The sequence below is a fragment of the Bombus flavifrons genome, chromosome 1 (genome assembly GCF_040668555.2).
Source record: "Bombus flavifrons isolate JBK064 chromosome 1, iyBomFlav1_principal, whole genome shotgun sequence".
Taxonomy (NCBI): domain Eukaryota; kingdom Metazoa; phylum Arthropoda; class Insecta; order Hymenoptera; family Apidae; genus Bombus; species Bombus flavifrons.
The window spans coordinates 4,717,497-4,744,331 of NC_138442.1; the positions used below are offsets into that span (position 1 = coordinate 4,717,497).

The 26,835-nt window shown below is 31.5% G+C and overlaps 6 protein-coding genes and 1 long non-coding RNA gene across 17 annotated transcripts; 3 read left to right on the top strand and 4 right to left on the bottom strand.

The window, feature by feature from the left end:
- Position 1: 1 nt before the first annotated feature.
- Positions 2-1,992, bottom strand: LOC138182857 (putative inositol monophosphatase 3). Its single transcript, XM_069119151.1, has 5 exons — positions 1,608-1,992; positions 1,202-1,450; positions 958-1,118; positions 779-896; positions 2-695 (listed from the first exon to the last, which is right to left on the bottom strand). The coding sequence occupies exons 1-5, from the start codon at positions 1,864-1,866 to the stop codon at positions 454-456; spliced, it is 1,029 nt and encodes a 342-aa protein (XP_068975252.1). The 5' UTR covers positions 1,867-1,992; the 3' UTR covers positions 2-453.
- Positions 1,993-2,082: 90 nt separating this feature from the next.
- Positions 2,083-9,210, top strand: LOC138182728 (N-acetylneuraminate (7)9-O-acetyltransferase). Of its 6 annotated transcripts, none has more exons than XM_069118890.1 (12): positions 2,083-2,208; positions 5,934-6,077; positions 6,164-6,260; positions 6,327-6,585; positions 6,677-6,934; positions 7,005-7,240; positions 7,303-7,524; positions 7,599-7,920; positions 7,994-8,233; positions 8,308-8,598; positions 8,671-8,889; positions 8,996-9,210. In XM_069118890.1, exons 2-12 carry the CDS (start codon positions 5,963-5,965, stop codon positions 9,119-9,121), a joined length of 2,385 nt encoding a protein of 794 aa, XP_068974991.1. In that variant the 5' UTR covers positions 2,083-2,208; positions 5,934-5,962; the 3' UTR covers positions 9,122-9,210. The 6 variants fall into 6 exon arrangements, with proteins under 6 accessions (XP_068974991.1, XP_068974957.1, XP_068974962.1 ...); XM_069118856.1 differs by lacking the exon at positions 2,083-2,208 and adding an exon at positions 4,607-4,835; XM_069118861.1 differs by lacking the exon at positions 2,083-2,208 and adding an exon at positions 4,607-4,793.
- LOC138182995 (ubiquitin-conjugating enzyme E2 W) lies at positions 2,279-4,578 on the bottom strand. Its single transcript, XM_069119502.1, has 4 exons — positions 4,540-4,578; positions 3,535-3,885; positions 3,391-3,466; positions 2,279-3,249 (listed from the first exon to the last, which is right to left on the bottom strand). Exons 1-4 carry the CDS (start codon positions 4,561-4,563, stop codon positions 3,236-3,238), a joined length of 465 nt encoding a protein of 154 aa, XP_068975603.1. The 5' UTR covers positions 4,564-4,578; the 3' UTR covers positions 2,279-3,235.
- A 105-nt stretch (positions 9,211-9,315) lies between the features above and the next one.
- On the bottom strand, positions 9,316-11,243 carry LOC138182945 (mpv17-like protein 2). Of its 4 annotated transcripts, XM_069119435.1 has the most exons (4): positions 10,633-10,726; positions 10,347-10,438; positions 10,032-10,193; positions 9,318-9,940 (listed from the first exon to the last, which is right to left on the bottom strand). In XM_069119435.1, the coding sequence occupies exons 3-4, from the start codon at positions 10,188-10,190 to the stop codon at positions 9,509-9,511; spliced, it is 591 nt and encodes a 196-aa protein (XP_068975536.1). In that variant the 5' UTR covers positions 10,191-10,193; positions 10,347-10,438; positions 10,633-10,726; the 3' UTR covers positions 9,318-9,508. The 4 variants fall into 4 exon arrangements, with proteins under 4 accessions (XP_068975524.1, XP_068975545.1, XP_068975536.1 ...); XM_069119423.1 differs by lacking the exons at positions 10,347-10,438; positions 10,633-10,726 and adding an exon at positions 11,124-11,243 and having other exon boundaries at positions 9,316-9,940; XM_069119444.1 differs by lacking the exons at positions 10,347-10,438; positions 10,633-10,726 and adding an exon at positions 10,845-10,863 and having other exon boundaries at positions 9,317-9,940.
- Positions 11,136-14,170, top strand: dup (chromatin licensing and DNA replication factor double parked). Its single transcript, XM_069118913.1, has 7 exons — positions 11,136-11,263; positions 11,350-12,101; positions 12,181-12,433; positions 12,519-12,855; positions 12,961-13,143; positions 13,208-13,458; positions 13,532-14,170. Exons 1-7 carry the CDS (start codon positions 11,159-11,161, stop codon positions 13,898-13,900), a joined length of 2,250 nt encoding a protein of 749 aa, XP_068975014.1. The 5' UTR covers positions 11,136-11,158; the 3' UTR covers positions 13,901-14,170.
- A 320-nt stretch (positions 14,171-14,490) lies between these two features.
- mRpL33 (mitochondrial ribosomal protein L33) lies at positions 14,491-15,304 on the top strand. Its single transcript, XM_069119489.1, has 3 exons — positions 14,491-14,673; positions 14,935-15,038; positions 15,140-15,304. The coding sequence occupies exons 1-3, from the start codon at positions 14,633-14,635 to the stop codon at positions 15,187-15,189; spliced, it is 195 nt and encodes a 64-aa protein (XP_068975590.1). The 5' UTR covers positions 14,491-14,632; the 3' UTR covers positions 15,190-15,304.
- Positions 15,305-15,575: 271 nt separating this feature from the next.
- Positions 15,576-26,835, bottom strand: LOC138183024 (uncharacterized). Of its 3 annotated transcripts, none has more exons than XR_011173964.1 (6): positions 26,329-26,835; positions 26,051-26,178; positions 21,915-25,962; positions 21,121-21,321; positions 19,480-20,973; positions 15,576-16,288 (listed from the first exon to the last, which is right to left on the bottom strand). It is a non-coding gene; the product is annotated as an uncharacterized LOC138183024 (long non-coding RNA). The 3 variants fall into 3 exon arrangements; XR_011173962.1 differs by lacking the exon at positions 15,576-16,288 and having other exon boundaries at positions 18,277-20,973; positions 21,915-23,317; positions 23,406-25,962; XR_011173959.1 differs by lacking the exon at positions 15,576-16,288 and having other exon boundaries at positions 18,277-20,973.

A 26,835-nucleotide genomic window follows, 5' to 3' on the forward strand; every position in this document is an offset into this window, starting at 1 on the left:
TTCATTTGTTCTTAAAGTTCATTATATCTTATTCATCTCAACAGTAACAAAATATTGTTATACAGGATGTATCGTAGAAAAACATTTATTGTTTCTTTTTTTTTTAAATAAAATGAACAGATAGAACTTGTTGAAAGTATCACAGAATTTATCTAAAATTAGTCATATCAATGAACAACTATAAAATATATAAAATATTGTTACAACAATAAATAGTACAATATTAATTTTTTATAATGTAAAATTATTGTATAGAACATGCTCACTTGGAAGTATTCCAAAAGAATATTAAATATGGAACTTTTAAATAAATGTTTTAAACAAAATATTTGCTTAGGATAAATTGAACTCTGGTATCCAGTCTTTAGCATATTTGCGATCTTTAGAAAAGAGTTTTTAACAGGAAGAATGACTTGAAAGTTGGTAATAAAATTCGGAGATTTAATATTTATGTTAAATATTTGAAAATTTATCTAAATACCAAGCATGATTACTCATGGTAGCCAAAAGGCCCCATGTAAGTACTTTGGAATCATTTGGACCAAAGCTTATTAACTGTTGATCAAACAATTGAGTAACTGTTCCACCAAGTGCAGTAAGAATTGCAGTTCCAGCACAAATGTCCCACTTTTTTATTGCAGTCATGTGAACATATGCAGTTACATTTCCACTTACAACCTCTAGAAATTTGTAACCTAATCATAAATAATATAATAAATTTACTGATTCATAACAATAGAGCAGAGATTAATCTAAACAATAAAATCAGTACAATTACCTGCACCTGCTGCAGAAATAATTTTTACATCTTTACCAAATGCAATCTTAGTAACATTGTGAATTTGGCCTGCATGTGATTGTGATACAATCAATATTGGTGTTCTCTCATCTTCTAACTGGTTTATTAAAAAGAAAGAATTTGTAGGACATATTATTGATATTTTTTGTGTATGTTACCTTAAGCAGTACTTGTAAATTTCTTGAAATTGCGTGATTAGTCCATGACCAAAACAAACTAGAATTTTGTTTTGTTTCAAATGGTTTAAATATAACACCTATTACAGGTTTTCCTTTAATAGCAACACAAACCATGGTTGTAACATATTGCAGCAAATTCTCTAAATTACAAATAACATATTAATAGAAGAATAATAACTAATTGGTTATATAATATATAAAAACATATAATTTTTATTGGAACCTGTAAATTCCTTTGTTGCATCAAGAGGGTCAATCCATACTGTAATGTCATTCGTATTTATAATTTCATCCTTAATATCATACTCATTTAAAGTATTAATATTATCTTTTATATTTGACACAGTAACTTTATCACAATCCTTTGATGTTTCCTCTGATATTACTGTTATACTTGGAAATGCTTCACGCAAAGAATGATACATTGCACAATGCGATCTATAGTCTGCTTCTGTTACTGGATCATTTATACCTATCAAAATTAAAAATTACTTATGCGATTATGTATGTTGTTATGTATCATATTTTTTATTCTATAACATGAACTTTGTAATATATCTGTATCTAATAATGTTCTATATCATTTATACATATAAATGCAATATAAATAATACAGATTACTTAATTACCCTCTTTCGTTTTCCCTTTACTTTGTATTTCAAATTTAGCTTGGTTATGAACTGCTATCACTTCAGAACCACCAATTTCTGCTGCTCTTATAGCGGCAACAAGAAGTAATTTTAAAGAAATGTTTTTGTTCTGTATATTTGTATACTTTTGTTCATTTGTATACAAAGTCCGATTCGTATACAAGTATAACAGACTTAATAATACAATGATCCCACAGATAATAGTTTTCCTCGTTCGAATACTCATTCTGATATGCATAATATATTTCTCCCTCCTATTAAATTAACGTACACGCGTGACTTCGATTTATTTAATACAGTGAGACATTGTAATTGTCCCATACGCGGCCATTTTTATTTTATTTGAAATTCCCAGTAACATTAGATCTTTGTCTATGTGCATGATTGATATGAAACTTGAAAGACATACGTGCTTCCTTTAATTTTAATATTTTATCATATATTTTGTAAATATTTATTTTCTTTTTAATTTTTTTAAAATGTACTGCATGGTGACTTCATATATTAGTAAGGTTATATTAGGTTAGTTGAATGTATTGTAAATTTAATCAAACCTACTAGCATAATATAATTTACGTAGGTAAGTTTAATTTTGCTAATTTTCGTATTAAATTATAGTCAAGTTAATGCGAATTAAGTTACAATGAATATATCATTGAATTAAGTAATTTATTTTGAAATGTATCATATTAATTATCAAATACAAACTCTTTATATCATATATGTTATTTTAAACTTATAGCATTATAAAATATTGAAATGGTACTAGTCAAATATTATTCAGACCCCTGAAGCATTTCTAGTAGTATCAATAATAAGAAATCGACATAATTTCTCACATTACTCTATAAAAGGTTGAGTTTTATTGATTAATAATAATACATGTCAGAATTCTAGAGAAATTACGTGCAACTTAACATATTTCAATTTAAAAAATAGTGAAATAGTGAATAGCATCCTGATTGCCTTTAAGAATTATATAGAATTAAGTAATATTACACATTCAGATTGTATATATTTATGCTTATAATTAATTTAGATTGCACACCGTAATATTCAGGTAAAATAATTGCTTATATATTTTTTTACTTAAACTGATAACACAGTAACAGATGAAATATTAAATAAAAAGGGTAACAAGCGTGATAACATTCTATATTTTTAAGAATACTATCTTAATAATGATTACTGTAATATATTAATTTGATACCATCTTATAGTGCACTTCCTACGCAAATAATGAAATTTCATTGCTTGTCAGTATTGTGTGTGCACTTCTCTTGGCTGCATTTTTGTATTTTGTAACTTATACTTTTCCTATTCAACTGTAGGATAATATGTATCATTTATAATAACATCATAATAATTTATAATTTGATAACTCATGCATTTTACATCACTTCTTTATTATAATAAGTAATATGCAGCCTTTGCTTTTTTTTTTGTTTTCTAACTTATGCACCTAATTCTTTAAATATGTGATAAAATTACTTCAGCAATTTCATCTATGAAACTTTAATAATTATCTTAAGACACAAAAATGTCATTCCACTTGGTCCAGCAATAACTGCACATTGACAAGTTGTTAATAACTTTTGCAGTTGCTGTTACACATTGTCATCTGTTTAAAACATAATAGAAAATGCTACATGATTTTTGTAACAAATATTTATTAAATAATCAAAAAACGTTATATCTTATTTTAAAAAAACTTTGTACAACAATAATGTATCAATTATATGTTATATAATATGATGCTTACCATGGTACCACCACTTTGTCTTCTTTGGATTTTTACTGCATGTTTTTACATAAAAGGAATTATCAGGTGGCCTCTTCTGCAGTAAAAAATAGTTATCCTTAAGTATCTTTTTAGTAGGTTTATATAAAAAATTTTCTTTCTTACCTTTTCTTTACAACTGCTCAACATCGATACAATACTTAAACAAATACTTTGCACACTCAAAGCTGGAGACCAATCTTCAGTTAAAATGGATAAACAGATATGACCATTGCTGTAAATATGTGGATGTATTGGTATATTTCCACCTATGAAAGTCACTTCTGGCGAATCAAAAGGATATTTAGAACTGAATCTAAATTGCAGTTGAAATTGTTCGCCTTCATATAAGGTACCCTTTGCACCTTCCATGTGAACAATCCATTGTGTTAAATTTTGACTAGTGAGATCTTCATCTATATGTACACCTGGTGGAGGTTCGCGTATTAAAGATGTTAACTCCTTCTGTAACCTCCGCTGAAATGATATACACATAGAACTGATAACATGTAGAACTATCCAAACTTTATATAACTATATACTAAAAATAGATAAACACATGTAACTCCTATAATTCAATAGAATTCATATATAGAATAGAATCATAGTTCAAAATTTTTATAGTTCCAAGCATTCAATAATCACATTCAAAGGAATTTAGTCTATGTATAATGTTTCAGAAATGCTAATATAATTTTTACATTCTGACCATAAATATTTTATTTCAATTATTTTACATGCACAACTCATGAGATTTTTAAATTATTGTATATATTGAAAACCAATTGACATCAATATATAATGAATAACATACTGAATCATTTTTCGGAAGCATAATAAACATTAAGATTCCTATTATTCATAAAAAAACATTAAAAAACGGAAAAAACTCTCGATAGAGATAGAGTGGTAGGAACTAGCGCGTCTAATTTGACACAAAACGTCATCCGAGTTTGATGAATAATATGCGAATGGATTCTCCCTATAATAACATATATGTAAGGCGACAGTTTTTCAATTTTGTAAAAATACACTGAGAATCGAATAATTTAATTAAATATTGTGTCGTGTGAAAATATAAAGATGCACAGAGGCCCAATATGTATTAAAGAAATTTTCCTACTAACTTACCTTCGACGGGGACATTGCCGCCATTGTCGATTTATCGCTCATTGCAACATAACATGAATTACTTTGCTTTGTTTATTTCTCGATCGAAAAATGTAAAGTTGCCGCGGCCAGAGCGCATCGCATTTTTTTCTATCAAATTTAGTATTACGCCGTCATGCGTTAAAAAATAGCGGTTAGCACGGCAGTCAGAAAACGCGTAGTGGGGATCTACGTAAATCAGTTAAATTTAACAGGCATTCCCAAGAGGTACTAAGGCGAGTACATAATATACGATTGTTGCTATACCTATACCCATGGTTGGTAAATATTTGATCAAAGTAGATTAGAACACAACAATTTCACAACTTCATTCATATTAAAGTCAAATAAACTATAAACCAATTATTTTCGCTTGATGTTTTATAATTTATTATGTTTGTCAAGTTTTTCTATGTAAATAATTGTTAAATATTGGTTAAAGTACATACTTGATTAAAGTAGATTAAGACACAATATGTAATTTTGTAACCTTGACTCTAAAATAAACAAAAAATCAATTCTTTTCATTTAAAGTCTTCTAACTTAATATCTTTATAAATATTTTCTCTACAAATAATTGGTAAATATTGGTTAGATATTTGATTAGATAAATATTTTATTAAAGTAAATTAAAACAATAATTTTGTAATTTTGACTCCTATAAAAATCAATTCTTCTCATGTGAAGTCTTATAATTTAATATAAATTATAAATTTTTACTATACACAAACAATTATTTCTATAAAAAAAAAGACTGACATGTATAATAAAGATTGAGTAGGGAAATATGTATTTTAATTTCTGATTCCGTTTCTTCTGGTCTTTTTTCTGGTTTTGTAAAAAAAATAAAAAAATAAAATAAATATTGTAGAAGATGAAAAAGGACGTATATAACAGTTAATTTTTTTTTTATGTTTTGTTTAGCGATTAAGTCGTAGATACCGTAGTTCTAATCAATCGATTCTAGGTATATTGCAAATATTGCATTCTGTTTATTTGCATGGTATGACACGGTATAGAAATGACCGGGAACGTTGGACTTATAAATTGTTTGAAATCATTGTCAATGAAATAAATACACGATTCATTGTATTATTAATTTTATCAATTAATAAAATAAATTTAATAAAATTTACGATTGCGTTATAAGTTGTAATGAGATGGTTAAATTCATTCATTAAATTATTTCAATTATGATGCAATAATTCTTAAGAGAATTTATGAGTTATACCTATATGTAGATAATTATGTTTGTATTAGTTGAATGCATATATATCAATAATCAATTTTATTAGTTTTGAAACATTTTAATGCAATAGAAATATTATACCACTATTCTTATAAAATTTATTACAAAGACAATCTTTTTGTTCCAGTGTCAATGTAATCAGAATATAAATTATTAATGACTTCAGCAGAACACTTTATTAGTTTAATTACTGTGGCAAGTGCTAAAAAGTTAGCTACTGCACTTGTCTTGTGTTTTATTCTCTATCATGGATTAATGCACCTTATATATGGTAAAAATATTTACATTTCTTCAATCTTCTTTATGTTGCTTATATTACTCTGCATTAGTAGCATAAATCTTATGAATATTATGTAGGTAGTGATTCTTGTAAGTGGTTATTAACAGAAGGAAGGTATAAAGGAGATAAAGAATGGCAACCGTATGGCTGTATGATGCATTACTATACACAAACGTAAGAATTTAAATAAAATTTATAGATGTGTGTTATATTTTCTAGAAATATTCTTTCTTCATATAGAGACAGTCGCAGATGTTTAAGATATCTAGCTTTCATGGGCCACCGTAACCATTTTGCATTTATTGGAGATATTAGAGTCAGACAACTGTATAGATCTTTCATATCACAATTTATAGTTGATGGAAAAGTGTCAGATTTAACAGAATTACCGGACAATTCTGATTTAAATTTTAATGATGCACAACTTAGATTAAATGTACAATTTTTATGGAGGTCTCAATTGGATAATTTTATGATAGGAGACCTTAGGAGCTGGATGGTAATTATCCATTTTGAATATAAATATTTTCAATTCAATTTAAATTATATACATATTTAATAATGGGATGCTAATAATTGTTACTTTTCAGAAAACTGATGCACCTAGCTTAATTATCTCAGGCTGTGGAGCAACAACAATTCTTGCTAATAATAATAGTGATGCTCAATTGTATTCTGAGTATAGCATGGGATTAGTGAGACTTGTACAACCGGTAGACTTCTTAGTTAAAAAAAATACAAAATATTTATGGATGCTACAAGATCCTGTATTAAAAGAAAGACTGCCAGCTCAATTATCAGGCATAGATAACAGGCAGATTAATTTATGTAATAAAGCAGCAATAAAGGTAATTTTTATTTAGTTAATTTATAGATAATTACTTTAAAAAAGTTTGTTTACATGTTGATTACACACAGATACTATCTCATAGTGAGGCTCATATATGGGAAAGCAGTAAACTTGTTGGTGCAGGTGTGTTAGAACAAAGCCCAGATGGATATTTAGCGAGTCCTTTGTCTTTAAGACACAAGGTTCAAATATTGTTGAATACTTACTGCAATGATCATATGAATTTTGATGATGGTAGTTGTTGCAGTTACCCAGAACCAGCTACAACATTACAGCTATTAAGCTTATCTGCACTTGCTTTATGGTAATCGTTTTTACATAGTTATATTATATGTTAAGTAAATAGTAAGTAACAATTCGTTACAGTATAGTAATTGGTGGTGGAATGTGGGTGTATAGAAAATTTTGTCAATATCGAACCGAAATTTCTTACTCACATGTTGCCACTGTTGAGGTGGAGAATACTGAAGAAGCAAATAATTCTGAAACTACACAGATTGAACAACCCAAAGTACAAGATTTTTATACATTAATGACATCGTTGGCTCTTTTGTCAATCATCTTATATTACTTTTATTTATGCGATAGGTACATGAAAGTACCTTTTTCCATCTGATGTTATTAATAATTGCTATTAATAATGAATTTTTATTCGTATTTAGAACAAATTTCTTCATGAAGGAGAATAAATACTACAGTGAATTTAGTTTTTGGTTACCACTTGGATATATATTGGCACTTGGTTTATTTTTTACTGAAGATAGAGAAAGAGGACCAAGAACTTTAAATCGAGAACAAACAGATGAGTGGAGAGGATTAATGCAAGCTGTAGTGTTAATCTATCATGTTACTGGGGCTAAGAACGTTTTGCCCATTTATATGTACCTAAGATTAATTAATTCTGCTTATTTATTTCTTTCTGGATATGGACATTTTTGTTATTTTTGGCAAACAGGCGATGTTTCTTTAGTGAGATTTGCACAAGTATGTATTATTAAAATATTAATTATCATGCATAGGAATGACGTGTTAGATATATCTATTTGTTATTTTTCAGGTAATGTTTAGACTAAACTTCTTAACAGTGTCTCTATGCCTTTGTATGAATAGGCCATATCAGTTTTACCATTTTGTTCCATTAGTTTCATTTTGGTTTTTAGTCATTTATTTCTTAGCATGGCTACCACCAAGAATATATTCTGGTAATTTGAACGAATATGGACCCAGAGCTTTGCTTTATCTTACACTGAAACTTTTAGGTCTTGTATCAATGATTACAATACTGTACATGTCAGAGGTATCAATTTATAAATTATCTACATATAAGATATATATTATAATAAAAATGTACAATGTATGATCATTTAATAGGTATTCTTTGAAAAAGTATTTGTAACAAGGCCTTGGAAAGCATTATTTGTTACAACTGATGACGATATACGGGAATGGTGGTCACGTTGGAGGGTGGATAGATATAGTGTGGCTTGGGGTGTAACTTTTGGGGCAGGTCTTGTAGTTTTGCAAAGGATAGATCACATTCCAGGAACTGCATTATCTTCCTTGCTAGCGTTAATTTCTCTAACCGCTTATACTACTTTTACGATATTGTGTCATTCAGTATCTGAATGTGAAGAAATTCACTCATATATTGCGTTTATACCAGTAATTATCTATACATATATAATATTTCCAAATTTATTTTCAAACGATTAAATTTCAACTTTTTAATTACAGATTATAGGATATATAGCGCTTAGAAATGCATCATTAGCATTACGCGGCAAACACTCAGCTCTTTTGGCTGGTTTAGGTCGCATTAGCTTAGAAACTCTAGTCGCACAAGGTCACATTTGGTTGGCAGCAGATTCACATGGCGTATTAGTTTTATTGCCTAGGTTTCCAGTATTAAATCTGTTAGTCACATCATTCATCTTTATATGTGCAAGTCATGAAGTAAGTATTTAATTATTTTTATATTTGGAATTGATTATGTTCAGTGTTATATGTTGATCTTTATAGAGTCTAAAATGTATCATAAATATTTCATTTACTTTGACAGATACATAGATTAACCCAGGTACTAGCACCATATGCAGTACCAAATGATTGGAGACTGGTGGCTCGTAACTTGTTATTATTTATTGCGGTGCTTGTACCTATTGGTATTCATGATGGAATGTTCTGAAAGGCATTTTTATACGATTCACTGTATGAAAGACATTTTATGTACATGTAAATATAACTGTGTAGTAACTGTGTAAGTTCATAACATTTTATCATGAAAGCTTTGTGAAAGAGAAGAATATTTAAAGAAATTGGTATTTATTTAGTCTTTTCCTCATTTTATTAGTTTTTATAAAGAAGAAAATAAATAAGTCAAAACACAAGAATGTTTCAGTTTCTAAAATATTTATACATTATTTATATGTATATATTTTCATCTTTTAGATTGATAAATAGAACATATACAATTTATAACTTGTAGTTATTTATTATTTTTTTTAAATAACATCATTATGTATTACTTATATATTTACTTAGATAATTCGTCTATCTTAAAAATTTATTAATGCTAATTATTTCTTGCATTGTGTATTAAATTATCATGTTTCACGTGACTAGTATACACATCATAGCCTAGAGATATAGTATTATCATAAAGTACTCTATATTTATTTGGCAGAAAGTAAAAATTAAAAATTTGGGCTGGTGGCCAAATAACCCATTCTGCTATGTATAATTTATGTGCTTTCTTAATAATTTCATCTTTTAATTCTGTCCAAGTACTTTTTTCTAAAATAGCTAATGTTAAAAAAAATATTGTGATGCAAAGTGGAGAACACACTAATTGATCTATAACAACCTTTTTCAAAACAATATTAATCGTACGACCTGGTAATCTATTATCTAGATATTTATACCAATAATGACATACTATACCAATAGACATGCCAGATAATGCCATGTTTCGTGTTCTATTTAAACTCCATTTATTCCACTCATTCTGTAATAGAACAAATTATAACATATATACTTCAATTGTAGATTAAAACAAAAAGAAATACTGCATTGTAATGAAAATTTGAAATAAGTACCTTCAATATTTCATAATGTTGTTCTAATACATCTCCCATGGCAGAAAGAGAAATAGATATTGTTACATTTGTATAAAGTAAATATTTTTGAGAAAATAACTTTTCTTTAATTACAGGTACTTTGTTCAAAATTAAAATTAGATTTCTGGTAATGCTCATAATCTACAAAAGAAAAAATGAAATAATTCTCTTAATAGCTATAATTTTGAGGTTAAATATAACAGGTTAGTTTATAATCTATTGCATTTATGAATAACACTTCCTTTAATTAAAACAAATATTGCACATTATTAAAGTAATAATTAATAAACTCACAGGTAGAAATAAACATTCGATACACTGTTTAACATTGACAGTTATTTTTGTTAATATTTATAGTGGAAAAATCCTTTTCACCAAATATTGTCCTACACGTTTCATAAAATTAGTAAAAAAAAAAAAAAGGTATTTTAATATGATAATTTCACTTTAACTTATATCCACAGCATTAAGAGTCAAATTATTTTTGAGAATAACGTAGATCGCAAATTTAAATTGTTTTATCTAGATGTAGAATATTTAGAAATTTGAATACCGTGTTTATATGAACTTATGCATATACCTAAATAACGGAGATTATGCTTATTTTGTATATAAAGATGCAAAATTGTATATCAAAAACCAAATTTATATTAAGGAAAATTAAAACCATGAATATTGTTAAGGATCAATTAATCCCAAAATTTTAAATAAAATATTCAATTTACTTTTTTGGAAACTTTTACATTCTTTCATAAGTTATTTGATTTTTTATTCTCTATTATTTTAGCTTACTCATCTTGTTACGTGAAATTGCACTTATTTATTTAGGTTTTTATTTATGATCCGATGATTCACCACAATACTTAGTCATTAGTAAAGTCACTCAAAAGGGTCGTTCAAAATACAGTTACATACATTTTAAGTACTTACTTATTATATTGTTTGTAATATTTTTTTTGTAATTTGGTAATGAAGTACAAGTATTTCCAGAATGCACGAAAATTATAATAATAAAGAATATTTTATTTATTAAATATTATATTTTGAAACAATGTATCAATATTTGCTTACCAGAAATGAGCGTAACATTTAAATTTCGCGCGCTAATGATAGAGATAACAATTTATGGCTTGGCGCCTAAACTGACAAAACAGGCGGGACTTCATGCGCGCACTGTTATCGGTGTGGATGGTTACGGCGATTGGAAATCCGTAAGTATTTCAGTCAGAATTTTGAACATTTTAACGGATTTCTTCTGGTATATACACACGCATATATATATTCGTATATAAAAAAGATGTCTCAGCCGTCAGTAACGGCGTATTTTAATACACGTAAACGACAAGCAACTGACGATTTACGAAACAAGGCTAAAGTTTTGCTTCTTGATCGGGAAGAATCGAGAGTTGTGAGTAGTCAGAGTTCAACTAAAGAAGATAATTTGGAGTCATCGGGAACACTGACTCCAATTCAGGAAGAAAAAACAATGGGAGTAAGTCCGAAGACTGTTGTGGTACCTAGTAAAGAATTGGCGACTGATCATACGTTAAAACCTAATACAGCTGTAAGGAACATTCAGTTTGATTCTCCTAAATCAAGTGCTCAAAAAACGCCAAAACATAATGTTCGTGCACGAGTTACACGTACACGGAAATCATCTAGTGAAGAAGGCCAAGTGGATATCAGAGAAAGCTTTCAAAAGATCACAGAAGACATGGATGTAAAGAAAGTGCTCTTTCAGAAGAAAGGTGCACTGAGCCCAAGAAAGAAACTTCCAGGAACACCTAAGAAGAATAACGATTCTGGTGAGAGTTCATACTCTAATTCTACAACGCCGAAGAAAAGTTCAACTATGGATAAACTAGCAAAGCAAGAGCTGTCTTTAAATGATATAAAAAGCAAAATTACTAAATCTTCCAAATTTTTGGAATTGAAAAATTCTCTTGCTCAGTTCAAAAATTATGAACAAAGGCTAGAGCAATTGTATAAAAATGATAAGAAACCACAAATACAGAAATTTGAGAAGATCCAACTTGAAATACCTGTTAGGTAAGATATTTGTGAAATTTCTATTCTGTTATATAATTTGATTTAAATGTTTTTATAATATTCACGTTGTTATTTACAGTCCACAAAAGGCTTATAAATCTCCAAGTAAAATGTTATTGAGTCCTTTGAAGGATAAACAACTAATGAATGCCAGTCCTCAACGTAGAATTTTATTTGAACCTAAAGAATCAACCCCAAGCCCTGTGAAAGGTAGCCCAATAAAAGCACCAGCGTATCAGCAGTATTTATCAATTGCTGAAAGTGGCACTCCTGGTTTGCCATTGCCATATCATTATAGATTTTTGGCAGAGGCATTCAGATGTGTAGATACAGTATGTTATTTCTGATATAAAAACTAGTTTTATATGTGTCTTTAATATATATTTGTAATTACATACTGCATTATCAATTTTACAGGTTTCTGCAATGCTGTTCAATCGTAAAGAAACAATAACTTTCAAGAAGCTAAAGCCTGCAGTTCAAGAGTTATTGCGTAAAAATTTCACATTGGAACATTTAGCGCAAATGAAAACCATTTTCCCGGATGCTTACATTTACAGCCAGGAGAAGCATCGTGCATTTGGTTCTTCGTCTAAACAGGATAAATATGAATTACTTCTTACACCTATTGTTGAAGAAAAAGATGGAAGAAACACTCCAGATGCAGATGATGTTTTGAAAACAGCATCTGAAGCTAGTATGGGACCGCGAGTATTACTTGACAGACGAAGGAAATTTTACAATATCTTGCTTGGTACTGGTTTTGTATACAAATTGTTGACAGATTTGTTACAAATATCTTAATTTCCTTTCTTTTCTTCGTTTAACTTTCTTTCGTTTCCTTATCTTTGGAGAGCAGATAAAGTAAAAGACGAGCATGAGAAATTCTTACTTAATTTGGAGACACCAATGCACATCTCGAAGGAAAAGATTCTGCGTTGGCATCCTGAATTTGATGTTGAAACTTGTAAAGTAATTGAACAAGCTGAATTGCCACAACCACCTAATGTAGAAAGGATGACAAGTGCAAAAGATGTTCTTGGTAAGAACAAAAGTATGTACCTCTTTACTTGATATACTTTAAATTTTAAACTAATTTTTTTTAGATAAAGCAAAATCATTATTCAATTGCGGTACTCGCATGGAGAAAGCATTACAGCGATTAGCAGAAGCAAAGATGACTTCAAAGACTGTTTCTCCAAAAAAAGATGAAGTAAGCACGGCTACCCAAACCGAGGGTGGTGTACAAAAGGTTAATATTACAGTTGTGGATACTCCACCTGCCACACCTACTGTATATAAGAATCTTCATCTTACTAGTGCACTGAAAGGCATACCAAAGGCTCTTCTTGAGAAAGTAAATGTTTTCATTTTTATTTTTCATTATGTTTTGTTCGTATTTTAATGACGAAAATTTTGTTATACATTAGGTTCGTGCTAAACAAGCTGCTAAAGCATTGGAGGCTATGACGCGTCCACCAAATGCAGAAAAAGAGGCTATAATGTATTCAAGATTACCCGAATTAGTGAAAGTTCTGCGTAATATTTTCGTAGCTGAAAAAAAGGGAGTTTTAACATTAGAATTTGTAATTACCAAATTAGAGAACTCGTTTAGAGCTAAATTATCTCCTACTGAACTAGAGGACCATCTACGTTTATTGTGTAAACTGCTACCCACGTGGTCTAGCATACATAATGTTCGAAAAGTGGATTACTTGAAGTTGCAAAAGGAAATCGATCTTGCAAAAATAATAAAAAGATTAGAAATTATGGCTAATGACAAAGTAAAATCATCATGACATTTATTACATTATTGATCTTCTTTTTGTTTCAAATTAAATTACGTATATGGTTTTCAATTCTAACAATTTCATTTGTATTTTGTAAAGTACATATTTGTTATTAGTTATTATTGCACTATGTTCATGTATTTAAAGAATTCTATTTAAAGAAGTAGTTCGGTAATGATTAAAAAAATAAATCAAGTTCTTTCTTGCTCGAAAAAAAAATTTTTAGTATTATATAACGATAATACAATTTTCTGTATAATAATTATATGCATACACACACACTACATTTTTTTCAATTTAGAAGTTTACTATTAGACTAGAAGTTTAATTCACTGCCAAATATTTATACAAATATACACACAACATATTATGTGATGCAATCAAATATTAAATACTTTTGATGAAAAATTATTTGATTTTTTGCTCTTTTATATATAAGAGTCATCTATTATATAGACAATAAAAATCGAAATTTTAAACATTATTGTGTAATTGTTTATTCAATGTCAAAAGTCATATCGGTAAAAATTCATTTATCTACAGCTGGTACATTGAATATTTTTCCTACATATTTAATCAATGGTAAAATAGATTAAATTTGACTAGGTTTTTAGTTCATCCTAACCTATTTTATTATCTTGTTGATTTATACACAATCGTAAAAACCTTGTGTAAAAATATTTCAGTGATATACATTAAATCTTGTATACATATTTAAATATATACATATAACTAAAAATCATGTTTTTAACCAATGTATTGTTAAAAAAAGCTAAAAGCAAGTGAGTATGTGTAAATCAAAATATAATTTAATTGTAAGTAGAGATTAGGTTAGTTTCTATATAGAATATCTTTTTTTAAGAGATTACCTCCTTGATTAACATTTTTACAACATTTTACATGTAAAAAAGCTATTCATAATAAAAAATATTCATTCTTATACACATGACAAATGTATGTATGTATACGAATTTATGTTTATGTTTACATTAAATGATCAAATTGTAAATAGTTGCTTAATATCGTGTAATTTTCATTTATAGACATGTTTTAGTACTCGTAGAAAGTGTAGCAAGTGGTCACAAGTATATAAGAATTCGAGATAGGTTAGCAGATAAATTAGAAGGAGTGTGGTTTGATCCTTATGGTAAGTTTACTTTAGTATCCCATAATTATTACATACATTTATGTAGTATATGTACAGTTGTGCACAGTTTCAAATTATATTGAAAAATTATATATTTCCAGTTCGAGAACGTGTCCTCTATCGGGAATTGAAGAAAGTTAAAAGTTTATAAATATTAACTTAAGAAATGATTTCACTATTATAACTTATTCAATCAACACTTGTAAACTAAATTTTACAAACATTATTGCATAGGATAAATAAAATAATATTTAATTAATCAAGAATGTGACTAGTTTATTATTTTGTTTAATCAAATTCTTGAAAACAGTATACTTTTCTATATAAGCTTTTCAGAAGTCAAATTGATCAACTCCAATTTTCATAAATTTGTCAATTTCATTAATAGATATCCAATTAGTATTCCATTTCTAAGAAACAAGTACCTTAATTCTGTAGGTTTATTTATTAGAAGAAGTAATGAATAAGTAATGAATTCCATAAAAAATAAATAATGAATTCCAAAGTAAATTATTTATTTTTCAATTCAAATTCTCTATTTTCCAATTTATGAAATTGATCAATGTTTCTGAACATATGCAGAGTCAAGACAAAAGAATTAATTGTTATGTGAAAAGCAAGATGTCATAGTAAATGGCTTTAAATAAAGCATAATGTGGATATCAAACATTTTGCTCGATTTATGTCTCTAGTAGCGAGAGAGATAGATAGAGGGGTAAGGATGAAGAAAGAGGAACGGAGGACCTCGAAATCGAGATTGGGGTAGGTTTCCTTTGATCCTTAACAAGGAACGCAAAGTTGTATTATTTCCACCTGGATTTCAAACGGTTTGAAATTCACGAGGCGTGAAACACGGCTCTATTCTCTTTCTCTGTTTCACCTACTTCTTCTTTGGCTCGTATTCTCTTTCGCCCTGCTCCATCTTGTTCTTTTCCTTTTCGGCAGCGCGGGAGCAACTCTGGCGTCGTTTACTGATGTTGCCAATTCAATTTCCTTTGGCGGACCGTTGTAGTCGGTAGAAAAGAGGGTTGCAGCTACCGAAAGGGTTCTCTCCTCAACTGAATCGTCTCTATCTTTTACGATTGTGCATGTGACAGCTCCTGACATCTACATCTCCCGCGTCTCTTCTTTTACTTTAAGCAAAACTTTTTCTGTTCTTTGATTTTCTTCTCACCGTTCTTAATTTCATGTTTTCCTTCTTTATAAGCGTTTCAATAAACAAAACATGAATTTCTTTCATCATTAGAACTCTAAAAAACTATAACCTTAGATGAAAAATATTCATGCAGAACATTGGTCATTTGATACCATTTAAATTACGTATAAAACGTTTTTGTATCATCACAGTTGAAAAAGATATTTAGGTTAGGATTAGGTCAAAATTAGGTACTATATACAATACAGATATACAATATATAAATTACAATGATTATATGAACAATAAGGGGAAAAACAAGAAATATTACGTAATATATATATATATATATATATATATATATATATATATATATATATATATATATGATGTAATATATGACAATATTCTGTTTGAATATCTTGGTTCACTGGAAAAGTTTTGATAAATTGAGCTGTATTGTTCATAAAATGAAGTTTGTACCTTATTTAGATATCGTAAAAAAATGATTAATAAAATATTTATTGTTTTACATTAATAAAACCATGTTTTGTTACAGCACAGAATGAATTCCTATTTTTAACAACCAATATATGAAATCTTTAATGGTATCTTATGGTGATATTTCACGGCTTAGTTCTCATAAATAAAATATGTTATAAAATGGAAAATCTCGAAAAATGAACGTTTTCCCCTTATACTTTATATAATTGCCTTAAGATGTAAACCTGGATTCAGGATTCATCAAATATTAGAACCGTTTTTGAATTTTCAAATTTTTCGCGGTAAGTAAATGGTCAAGCTGTGGTAATTAGGAGGTACTACATCGGCCATCCTAGAGAAAATAATACCAGAACCTGCAGTAGGAAGGAAATTAATTCTCAGGCAGAGAAAAATCAGGAAACGAATGAACCTTCAGTACTAAGCGGGTTTTTTTTTCCACGGTACAATGAGTTTCGAAGCGGTATGCAACAGCGAAATTGTTAAAACGTCCGTTGTTTATGGTTGACTCGGTAGAGCAGCCGGTAAAGGAGGAAACAGTACGCAACGGAAAACGAGGTTGGAGTGATGGAGTGGAGCGTGAGCGGGGAGAAGAAAGGGCGAGAAAAGCAAAACAGAAACGAAAGGAAAAAAGGAGAGAAAGAGAGAGAAAAAGAGGCTCCGTCTGGGCCTTGGCGCGTTTCAGTTGCCTCGCGTTCGAGGGCGTTTTTCGCCCGTGAGTTGTTCTTTGCTTATTACAGTGTGTGCACTGGGCTCGAGCTCGCTAAAGTGGTTTGCTGCTAATTAACTGCGTTATTTTTACAACTCTCTTGCTCCCATCCACCTCCTACGTCTCATTCCACCCCCTTCCCGCTTTCCTTCCCCCAACTGTTCTCCCACATTTGCAATGGGGTTCAATAATTCTGCGGCCGCAACGCCCTCTCTCTCTCTCTTCTACTCGCACCCTCTCATTCTGTTTTCACGTTTCTTATCATGCATTTTTCATTTGTATGTTTCTAGTGTAAAAAGTTGAAAAATGAAATTTGATCACATATGTGACTTATCTGTTGTAAAAATGAGTTACCAGATACTTGGTACTAAAGTTAGTAAATCAGTCAAAATGACTAATATTAAATGTATTGTTTTTACAATTATGAGAAATATGAAAGTGTTTTTTAGAATATCAACGTTTACTTCTATTGATATTGAATTATAATTACGTATATTTATTTATCCTCGCCTTTAAAGTCTTTATAATTATATATCTAGGTATGTCATACATATTTCGTTGTGCATCATCTCGAATTTTTATATATCAATTTCATTTTCCTTTTAATAAATGAAGGATTTTTGTATAAAATTGGAGCAATAAATCATGTATGCGAATAATGATTCATATTTTCATATTTTCACTTTCATATCTTCAGTAAACTCTATCTATTTTATGAATGAAAAATCCTATCAATATTTGAATTTAGTATAAAGAAAATTACAAGTTGTATGTATGTAATAATTTTTTGATTAAATCTAGTTAATTTACCAACTACATAGCAATCTATTATACCGTATACAATAGCTACAATCAATAAGAATAAAGAAATTGATACGAGAGCACCGAAAATATGATAACGTTGAAAGTTATCTAAAGAGTGGAATTAGAATCTGTTTTTACGCGAAAATTGTAATTTTCACGTATAAAGATGTATTTACTGTAATTGAGGTGCCTATTTGTATAATTGAAGATTCCTGTATTTTCCTTGAATTTTGCGGTTATACGAACGTGAATAGAAAATAAAGCGTGCACAAGGATTTTTTCGTAAAAAATGGTTCTTTCCACAGACTTTTTTTGCTCACACTTACCACTGCTTTGGTACTAGCGGCTGGTTTAATTTTACCAGCATATTTTGTATGTATATCTCGAGTGCGCGTTTGTAGGAAAATTAACGAGAATATTGGAAGGTTTTTAAGTACTCTAGTTTGAAATGGTTTTCAAGCGCGCAGCTACTCAACCGTCATTTCGTAATACATATTATCAAAAAGCGAGTATCATTAACCATTTGAAAAGTGGTTAAAAATCGCCAAGTGAAATCGTATATGTACCTTGATATTTTGTGCGATAGAAGGCTTTCAATCTCAATTCTATTCTTTATTATTTCTATATTCCCCAATAAAAAAATATTTAGAAGATTATATTAGGTTAATAAAACAATAACATTCTTCACGTTAAAATTTCAGCCACGAAAAAAATGAATTACCAATGGCGTTAACATGAATAAAACTGGGGCGTAAACTATAGTTTACAAAATAAAGCAATTTCATTCGTATGGGAGCTATTCCATATTGTTTAAAATATAATAAAAGTAGATAGAGTAAAGTTCATGCGAGATTGGTTAACACTAGAACCTACTAGACTTAACTATGATCTATAATATATTGCAAAAAGTACAAAGAATATGTATTAAATTGTAAAGAACACATATATAATGATAATTAAAATAGTATAATGAAAATAAATAGGCGTATACATAATCATGTCTCTATTTCAGTAAAAGCAAACACTAATTTTGCCAAAAACATATGAGGCTTACCAAAAGTTTTTATCTTTTACGGTTACCTTACAATTACGCTAGTAACTGTAAAAACAAAAAATCTAAAATCCGTCATTTTGATGGGTTTGGTAAGCCTAATGTTACTAATCATAATCATAGTTTAATTATCGATTGATTTCTCAATCGCATATGTATATGATTATTGATGGATCATTTATAATGCTAAGCATCGACTACACGTTGTCCGATGATATTCGAATCGAAATAACTTTAATACCTTAATATCAGGTTCGTGAAACGGCTATTGGTTACGGCTGCCGATGGAAGTGGTCGTCGGAAGCAGAGAAGTCGAAGGTCGTTTGTATAGGTATCTCTCTGCCGGTAGTCGTGGCACCCTTCTTTTCTCCGCCACGAAAAGGCTCTTGAAATAAATTGAAAATGGCTGGTATCGCCCCGCTCTCGGATAAGTGATACCTACATCACCTACACGCACATCGGTCACCACAGAATTCCACGGGTGTTCTTTCACGTATTCAAAACGACCATTCAAAAGCGGATCCGAATCTTTACGAACGGATGATCAATTAAAACCATGTTAAAACGTTATATTAACCGCGTACTTTAGTCGGACCAAGAAAATTAAAAACTCAATATAAAAGGGGCACCGAACTCGATGTTAATCGAAATTATATCTTTAAGAATTATAGATTAACTTTCATTATATGATACGACTACCGTCAGTGAGCAAGAGGTCGTAATATTCTATAGTTTTGCTGAAAGATTATAAAAAATAAGCAGAATATCAATTCACACGTAACTTTTGCAACCCAAGATTCAAAATGTGTTTACAAAACATGTATAGTTCTGAATGTGACTATATCAATGGAGGTCGATTCTGAGTATTTTAACTTTCAAGTTTATTATATCGTTTCCTTCTACATACTATTATTATAAATGAGCATCAACCGTATAATGAGTAGATATTTAAAACAAATTCAACAAAATTTCTCATATTGATTCAATCAGCATAACCTACAGTTGAAAACTGACTAGCTAGAATGTTTTCTTTTTGTATAACACGGTTCTTTTTGTACGTTAAACGCGGAATTTGAATATTACTGGTATTTCTATTACGACAGATGGTCTGTCTCATTATTCGGTGAAATCGAGCTCGTCGAAAATTTATGTACTCCTCGCACACTCCCGCGACCGTAAAATCATTTCCAAAATTCACGATTTGCCCGACCGGGCTAATTTTCAGCATGCACGCGTGTACTAAGCGCATTCACGTGATCAAACACGTATGTATAGTACAGGTATACGATGACACACATACACACGAAGCAGTCGGGTGTGCAAAACGTAACGAGACTAAACGCGAAACCTGAACTGGCGTACGGTCGCGTGCGCGCGCTCGCTCACGCAGTCAAACACGCACGAGAAAGAAGCATGTGCGGGGGCACACAAACGAGAAGGTGTATTGAATCGATGAGTATCATGCAGTTGACAGCTAGAGCTAATTGAATCTTGACTCTATCTATCTGTCGACTCGAGCTGAGACTCGACTACCGGCGCCGCTGCGAATTGCATTTCCGTTCGACAGAATCGTTCGCGTTCCAGAATTCTATCTTCCTCCTTAATCCCTCTTCGTTTTTGTAATATAGAATTATGCAGGAAATTCTCCGTTTCAGAAACTGTAAAAGACTATCCGTATTGTAATTACTTCTTGTGTTCATCAAGTTTCCATTCGTGTTCATTGATATTTTTGAAACTGTAACATAGATGTAGTTAGTAAATATTTGAACTTATAGATGTTAATGTTTATTATGAATTTATTACTTAAAGAGATTTGATAATTTCAATTTCTTTGTATTTCGTTTGAATATGATGGAATTTTAATATTAACTTCGTGTTTTACCTAATACAAGAACAGTTATTTCGTTCAAAGACTCTTTATTCCGAGGAATACGAAGCAATTATTATACAAGACTGAATACATATCTTTCGAGAAAGAGAAAGGAAAGTTTGCAAAGGGCGTGAAACGACGGTCCTCTTAATATAAACTGTAATTGTTGGTGCACATTTTTCTCTCTTCCTTGCTTTGTTAACATTTCCGTTTCTGCAAATTAACGAAAAGGTTGAAATATTTCGTTTGACTTTTTTTCTATTTATCGAAATACGATACAAAATGTTATAAAGAATCGTAAAGCATAATCGTGTACAGTGGTTCAGAGGGAATCTTCTTTATTGGGAACGGAAATTTCTTTTCACCGCAAATTCAATAGAAGATTTCCGTGCATCAGACCATTCAATTACGTGGCGGATCAATGGAGGTTCTCGATGAAATTTTAATTAGAAAAGAGCAAGATATACAGCGGCGAAGATGCAACAGAACGATCGTAGATCAAAGGTGCATAAATATTTGTTAAACGTAATTTCTGTAACATTATTTGTAACTTATATTTTATCAATTTGCTGCTTGATCTTAGTTTGAAAACACTTATTCTTAATATTTTAGGAAAATCATTATGCATAAAACTGTAACAGGGAATAGCAATTCTTTCATATCTTCTACAAAATTAACAAACTTTCTAACCATTAAAAAATGTGGTTATGTTTGAAATGATTCATAAGATATAGCAAAATTAAACTCACATCTCAAATATAACTTTAAAAAGCGTTAAAAATAGCCAAATTTATCTATATACTAACCTGTAAATGAACGAAAACCATGAATATACTTGATTTACAATAAGAAACTTCCAGAAAAGGAATAGTGAGGTTAAGTAACCAATTGTAACCGTGATGACATAATATCGGTTTCATTTAACGGAACGATGCGGTTCTCTCGTAAACAGCGAGGGGTTGAGACTCGTAATACCGATAAAGGCACAGAACCCGGGAAAGGAGGATAGATAGGAAGGGGCCTCTGTTCCCCGTCTAGGATTCTATAATCCGTACGATCTTTATCGTTAAATTCTGTACTCGTGGACCGATGCCTCGATTGCGCAATCAAGATGGCATCGAGAAAGGCATCTCTCGCCTTCGACTCAAACTACCAACAAGTATTTCAATATCCGCTCCAATATATTCCCATCGACCCTATAAACGTGTGTGCAGTTATATTGGATTCCCTTCCTCCTTCCTTCGATTCGTTCTCCTTATCGCTCTCGTTTCATCGCTTTTTCCGCTCTCGCTTCTTTCTGTGGTACGTGTGTGCGTGTGCGTGATCGCGGACCGATTGGTTTACGACATCACTACGAACACAAACGCGCGACGGTGGTGACGTTCGTGCATATCTTTCCCCGAGGAAACCGCATTTAAACGAGTTTGGTAACCCTGTAAAAGATTCTTGATCTTAATGGTCGAAGAATCGAGTTCAGGAGGATGATTGCTTGATAGAGAGCTATTAGCAATCTTCATTATGATCACTATTGGAACTATAGTTATCAGTGTTTTTACATAAATGTTATAAAAGGTTTATATTTTTAAAGATTGTATTTGGAACCATAGAGACGGCGAAGGAGGTTTTTTAGCTCTATTTTCTGGATTTCGAGATACTTCTATGAATATGACACTTCTTTAATGATCTTTGATGTTATTAACAGAACACTGAATTAGCCATTAAAAGTTTCTAATTACACAGATATATGTATATATGATTTTTAAAATGATTATTAGATAATCTTCAAAACAGTTATTATGTGACTTTTAAATGACTTTTGAATAACAACTGCATGATCTTGGGAAAATCTTTATATGATATGAATTGATTTTGAAACAATTTTCAAATTATCTCTATTGATCGTGAATTATAGGCAGAGAAATCATAGTTTCAACCACTTCGATACGATACTAAAATGATCCTAAAATATATTTACAACATGTAGGTATATCTCTATCATTTGATTTAAACATATCGAATTTCAGCGAAACTGTATTCATTTAGAATAAGAGTGCCGATTTGGAACCACTAAAACATTCAGGATAAACCAGTGAGTCTAAATTTAAACGTTGAAGATTCTCATCTATCCTCTATTTTCCGTTCGCATATTTCCACGACATGGTCAATGGCGATCAAATAGATGCCAGGCATAATGGTCGCGGATAATAATCTAGAAAATTCTTTCCTGATTAATTAGCCGTTTGAGGCTCCTAGATCACAAAGATATGCAGTAGGCCAATGGATATGAAATAATTTACCGTAGAACCGCGGCTGTTCTGTCCACAACCACCTGGGCACACATTAAAATCGGGCGTTCTCCCACCGATCACTACTCGTCCTTTTCATCATCGCTACTGCTATCTCCGTCGCTTCTTTCATTCGTTCTCTTTGTTGTCTCGTAATCTATATACGCGCACACAGGCCGCCGCTTATTATACTAATATGTCCGTCGTGCGTTCATCGCGGTGCATCGCCATCAAAAGGGTTTTCTCGTTCGAGTCTAATTGTTCGGCCCGATCCCGGCCAAAGAAACCGAGTGATACGGTAGGGGCTGGTTTTTCACCTCGTTTCAACCGCTGGCCCGCGATCAAACGGACCCCATTCCTTATCCGTGAATCTTCCCGCACGGTTCGCCGACTTTTCGGTCACTGAATTCTTCCTGGATACCTAAGGGAACCTGGCGATATATGCATACCTCGTATAGATTCTTTAGCTAGACAGGAAATCCTTGGATCTTAGGACGGGAATTAAAATTGTAAATATATACATAGAAGGTGAATCTGTTAGTCTGACCAGTCGAATGTGAAATCCTTTTTAAGTTTTGGGATTTAGACCCTTCACATTTTTCAACTCCGTCACTTTTACAGAGGGTTACTGGAAAATAATTAGTTACAGGTTATTTTAGGATAATGAAAGTTGTTTACCATAGTTAAGGATTTGGTGGAGTTATTATGTTACTGGTAACTTGAGGAAGTTAGTTTCTTTTTACATTTTTCAATCGGATAATTCCTAACTGGGAAACAATTACCTAGAGCTTAGTTGTTTCAATTAGGATTAAAGTTTAGAGAGATAGAACAAGTAAAGATAAGAAAGTTAATTACCAGGGTTAAGAATTCGGTGGAATTATGTGTTATGTTCCCGATAACTGTGTCATTTAGTCCATCTTTAGACCAATAAATGAACCATTCTAAGGATAAGAAAGAATACCATAAAACGCCACACATTTCTAAGACCTCTACATAATTTTAAGAGTAAAAGAAAGATGAAGACTTTCCCATTGGATTAGAGCGTTGAGTTTGTATGGAAAGAAAAAAAAAAGAAAGAAGAAGGTAACGGATAATCGGAAATGGAAGAAGTGCCCGAAGCGTGGCTTTGCACGATCCGTGGTTATCGAGCAGAATGGACGCGTTGTACTGGATCAACCGCACAATGAGTCCAATCGGTGAAAGGGTTTTGCAATCGTACCCACGTTTATACTGGGTATATCTGCAGGGGATACAGGTACGTTTTAGGCACGGTTCCTTTTATAAGTGCCATTATAAGTGCCATTTGAGCATGCCTACACCCGCTTTGTACGCGAATTTCAAACTAGTCATTGTCCTCTCGTTATTGTTTGAAAGGACACGAGATGACAACCGCTGTGGTTAAAAAGCACTCCCTCCATACTCCTTGAGGCAATTGCGTCCTTTACTTTTACGACATATTAACCGTTTGGTTTTTTACAAACGTATCTATCAAATAAGATCCTAACTTCCATTTCTAATTTAAGAATATCTATTAAGGAAGTTTTCAAATTTAGCAACCACGTCTATATCTCACATTTAGCTGAGTATATGAAACCCTTAATGGTCCAACTGATGAAGAATAGAGTACAGAAAAGGTTTCTAAACTGGAAAGATACCAAACATCATACATATAAAAAAGGAGGATCGTATCCTTTTCTAACTTTAAAGAACAGATTCTCAAAGTAACTAGATAATGCAATCTCCTACATAACCTCCTAACCTCAAAAAGTATTTTAAGCAGCATTTGATCGAATCTCGAATCTTTAAATCTCCTTCGATTCTTCCTCGTGAATCGTATTTTAACGGAAAACTGATTTAAGTAGTCTTCTTCTGAATCTTCTTTTCTAGATCGTAGAATCATTCAGCTAGCTTTTGTTCGTTTCGATTCTCCGTATCCTTTCTCTGTCAATCATCGATCGCGGCTTCACAATGGCTGCGGCGACACATTGTGTAATTTGAAATGAATGCTGTGTAAGCCCTAACGGGAGTATAATTGTTTCACGACAGGTCCACGGAGGCCTAGTATTAACGTAAGAAAATGGGGACTGGTGGTTTTCCAATCGAACAATGGCCATGTGTACCACGTTGGATATCTCGTTACACCGTAATCGAGGAATAATCGATCGTAAAGTTGTAGCACAAGGCAAATTGCTGGGCGTGGTGAGAACGATCCAGGAAACTCGAGAGGGCAAAAGACAAGGGCGCGTAGCAGAACGAGGAAATCCGAGATTTTTCTTCCTTTCCTCTCTCGCAAACGTCCCCCTCTTCTCCGCTGCTCCATGGTCTTCCTTTATTTTTTCTGGCCATGTAAAAAGCTTTTTATTCAGAGCCCGTGTTCACCCCTCGATCGAGCGGCGTGCGTGTGCTTCCATCGAAGCGAACCGAACCGGGGCGCAACAAAGATTCACTTCACCGACACGGGATCTTTGAACTGGGTTAATTAGGGGATCGAGAAATTTTGTTCGGCCATTCGAGGAACCTTGTTGCGACTTCATAAATGTAGAAACGTCGATCAATGAGGAAGATTCTTCTAACAAATTATTTATCGTATTATTATAGAAGACTGATGAGTTGTAATAAATTAATATTGGTAATTTTAGATTATAATACGAACTTACATGCGCGGTACTCAAAAGCCAAACTGACCAACTCCATTTTCTGATATTTTCTTATTAGGTTCGTATTTTCACAAGAAATAAATGAGTCACGTTAAATTAATTATGTTGATAACTTTAGGTTATGTTACCTGCATTATAATAGAAGAAAAGATTTAGATCGCTATAAACTTACATGAAAGCCAATTAAATTTCAAATTAATCAATTTCATTTCTTTAAAGCTTCTTAACTATTCTATTACTCTCAATTTCAATTAGTTAACCTCAACAAAGTCAATTACTTTGATTTTTGTATAGTTCGTGTATCTAGCGTCGAATGAAATAAAACACGTGACTTCTGATGGGTTCCAGAATACTAATACACGGGCGTCAGGAAAGATCCTTGATTTCCGTGGAAACGAATATCACGCACAACGATTAGGGAGAGAGGAAAAAAAGGGAAATACGAGTAACCAGTATCCTGGTCGATCACGGGATTCCGTCTCTCTCGTGCCTCTTTCCTTCTCGCAACAAGAGCGGTCCTCGATCATCCTCTACCTCTCGTCAATGCATCCGGGGACTTCCGCGATTTCTGAATAGAAATCTCCAATGGTGGCTGACAATGCAATACGTGGACAATTGCATAGTCTAATGGATCTGCCTCACATCATCGTAACTTATACGTACGTGTCGTTCGTGAAAACGATATCGACAAACGTCCATTCCGCGTGTCTTCCTACCGTTCGCAAAAACGAGATCGACATTCTCTCTATGGTGGTCGTGTCTTTCCGCTGTCATCATACTCTACT

Bases quoted from the DNA above. Each gene is read 5' to 3' on its own strand.
- LOC138182857 (XM_069119151.1), bottom strand. From the start codon at position 1,866: ATGCATATCAGAATGAGTATTCGAACGAGGAAAACTATTATCTGTGGG. The intron at 1,451-1,607 runs GTAATTAAGTAA...TAATTTTGATAG, and splicing joins TAAAGGGAAAACGAAAGAGG to GTATAAATGATCCAGTAACA. The intron at 696-778 runs GTAATTGTACTG...ATTTATGATTAG, and splicing joins TATTTCTGCAGCAGGTGCAG to GTTACAAATTTCTAGAGGTT.
- dup (XM_069118913.1), top strand. From the start codon at position 11,159: ATGATAGAGATAACAATTTATGGCTTGGCGCCTAAACTGACAAAACAG. The intron at 11,264-11,349 runs GTAAGTATTTCA...TATATAAAAAAG, and splicing joins GTTACGGCGATTGGAAATCC to ATGTCTCAGCCGTCAGTAAC. The intron at 13,459-13,531 runs GTAAATGTTTTC...GTTATACATTAG, and splicing joins CAAAGGCTCTTCTTGAGAAA to GTTCGTGCTAAACAAGCTGC.
- LOC138182728 (XM_069118890.1), top strand. From the start codon at position 5,963: ATGACTTCAGCAGAACACTTTATTAGTTTAATTACTGTGGCAAGTGCT. The intron at 7,921-7,993 runs GTATGTATTATT...GTTATTTTTCAG, and splicing joins CTTTAGTGAGATTTGCACAA to GTAATGTTTAGACTAAACTT. The intron at 8,599-8,670 runs GTAATTATCTAT...TTTTAATTACAG, and splicing joins CATATATTGCGTTTATACCA to ATTATAGGATATATAGCGCT.
- mRpL33 (XM_069119489.1), top strand. From the start codon at position 14,633: ATGTTTTTAACCAATGTATTGTTAAAAAAAGCTAAAAGCAA. The intron at 14,674-14,934 runs GTGAGTATGTGT...TTTCATTTATAG, and splicing joins TTAAAAAAAGCTAAAAGCAA to ACATGTTTTAGTACTCGTAG. The intron at 15,039-15,139 runs GTAAGTTTACTT...ATATATTTCCAG, and splicing joins AGTGTGGTTTGATCCTTATG to TTCGAGAACGTGTCCTCTAT.
- LOC138182995 (XM_069119502.1), bottom strand. From the start codon at position 4,563: ATGGCGGCAATGTCCCCGTCGAAG. The intron at 3,886-4,539 runs GTAAGTTAGTAG...ATATCATTTCAG, and splicing joins CGGCAATGTCCCCGTCGAAG to CGGAGGTTACAGAAGGAGTT. The intron at 3,467-3,534 runs GTAAGAAAGAAA...TTTTTACTGCAG, and splicing joins TGAGCAGTTGTAAAGAAAAG to AAGAGGCCACCTGATAATTC.
- LOC138182945 (XM_069119423.1), bottom strand. The intron at 9,941-10,031 runs GTACTTATTTCA...GTTCTATTACAG, and splicing joins AACATTATGAAATATTGAAG to AATGAGTGGAATAAATGGAG.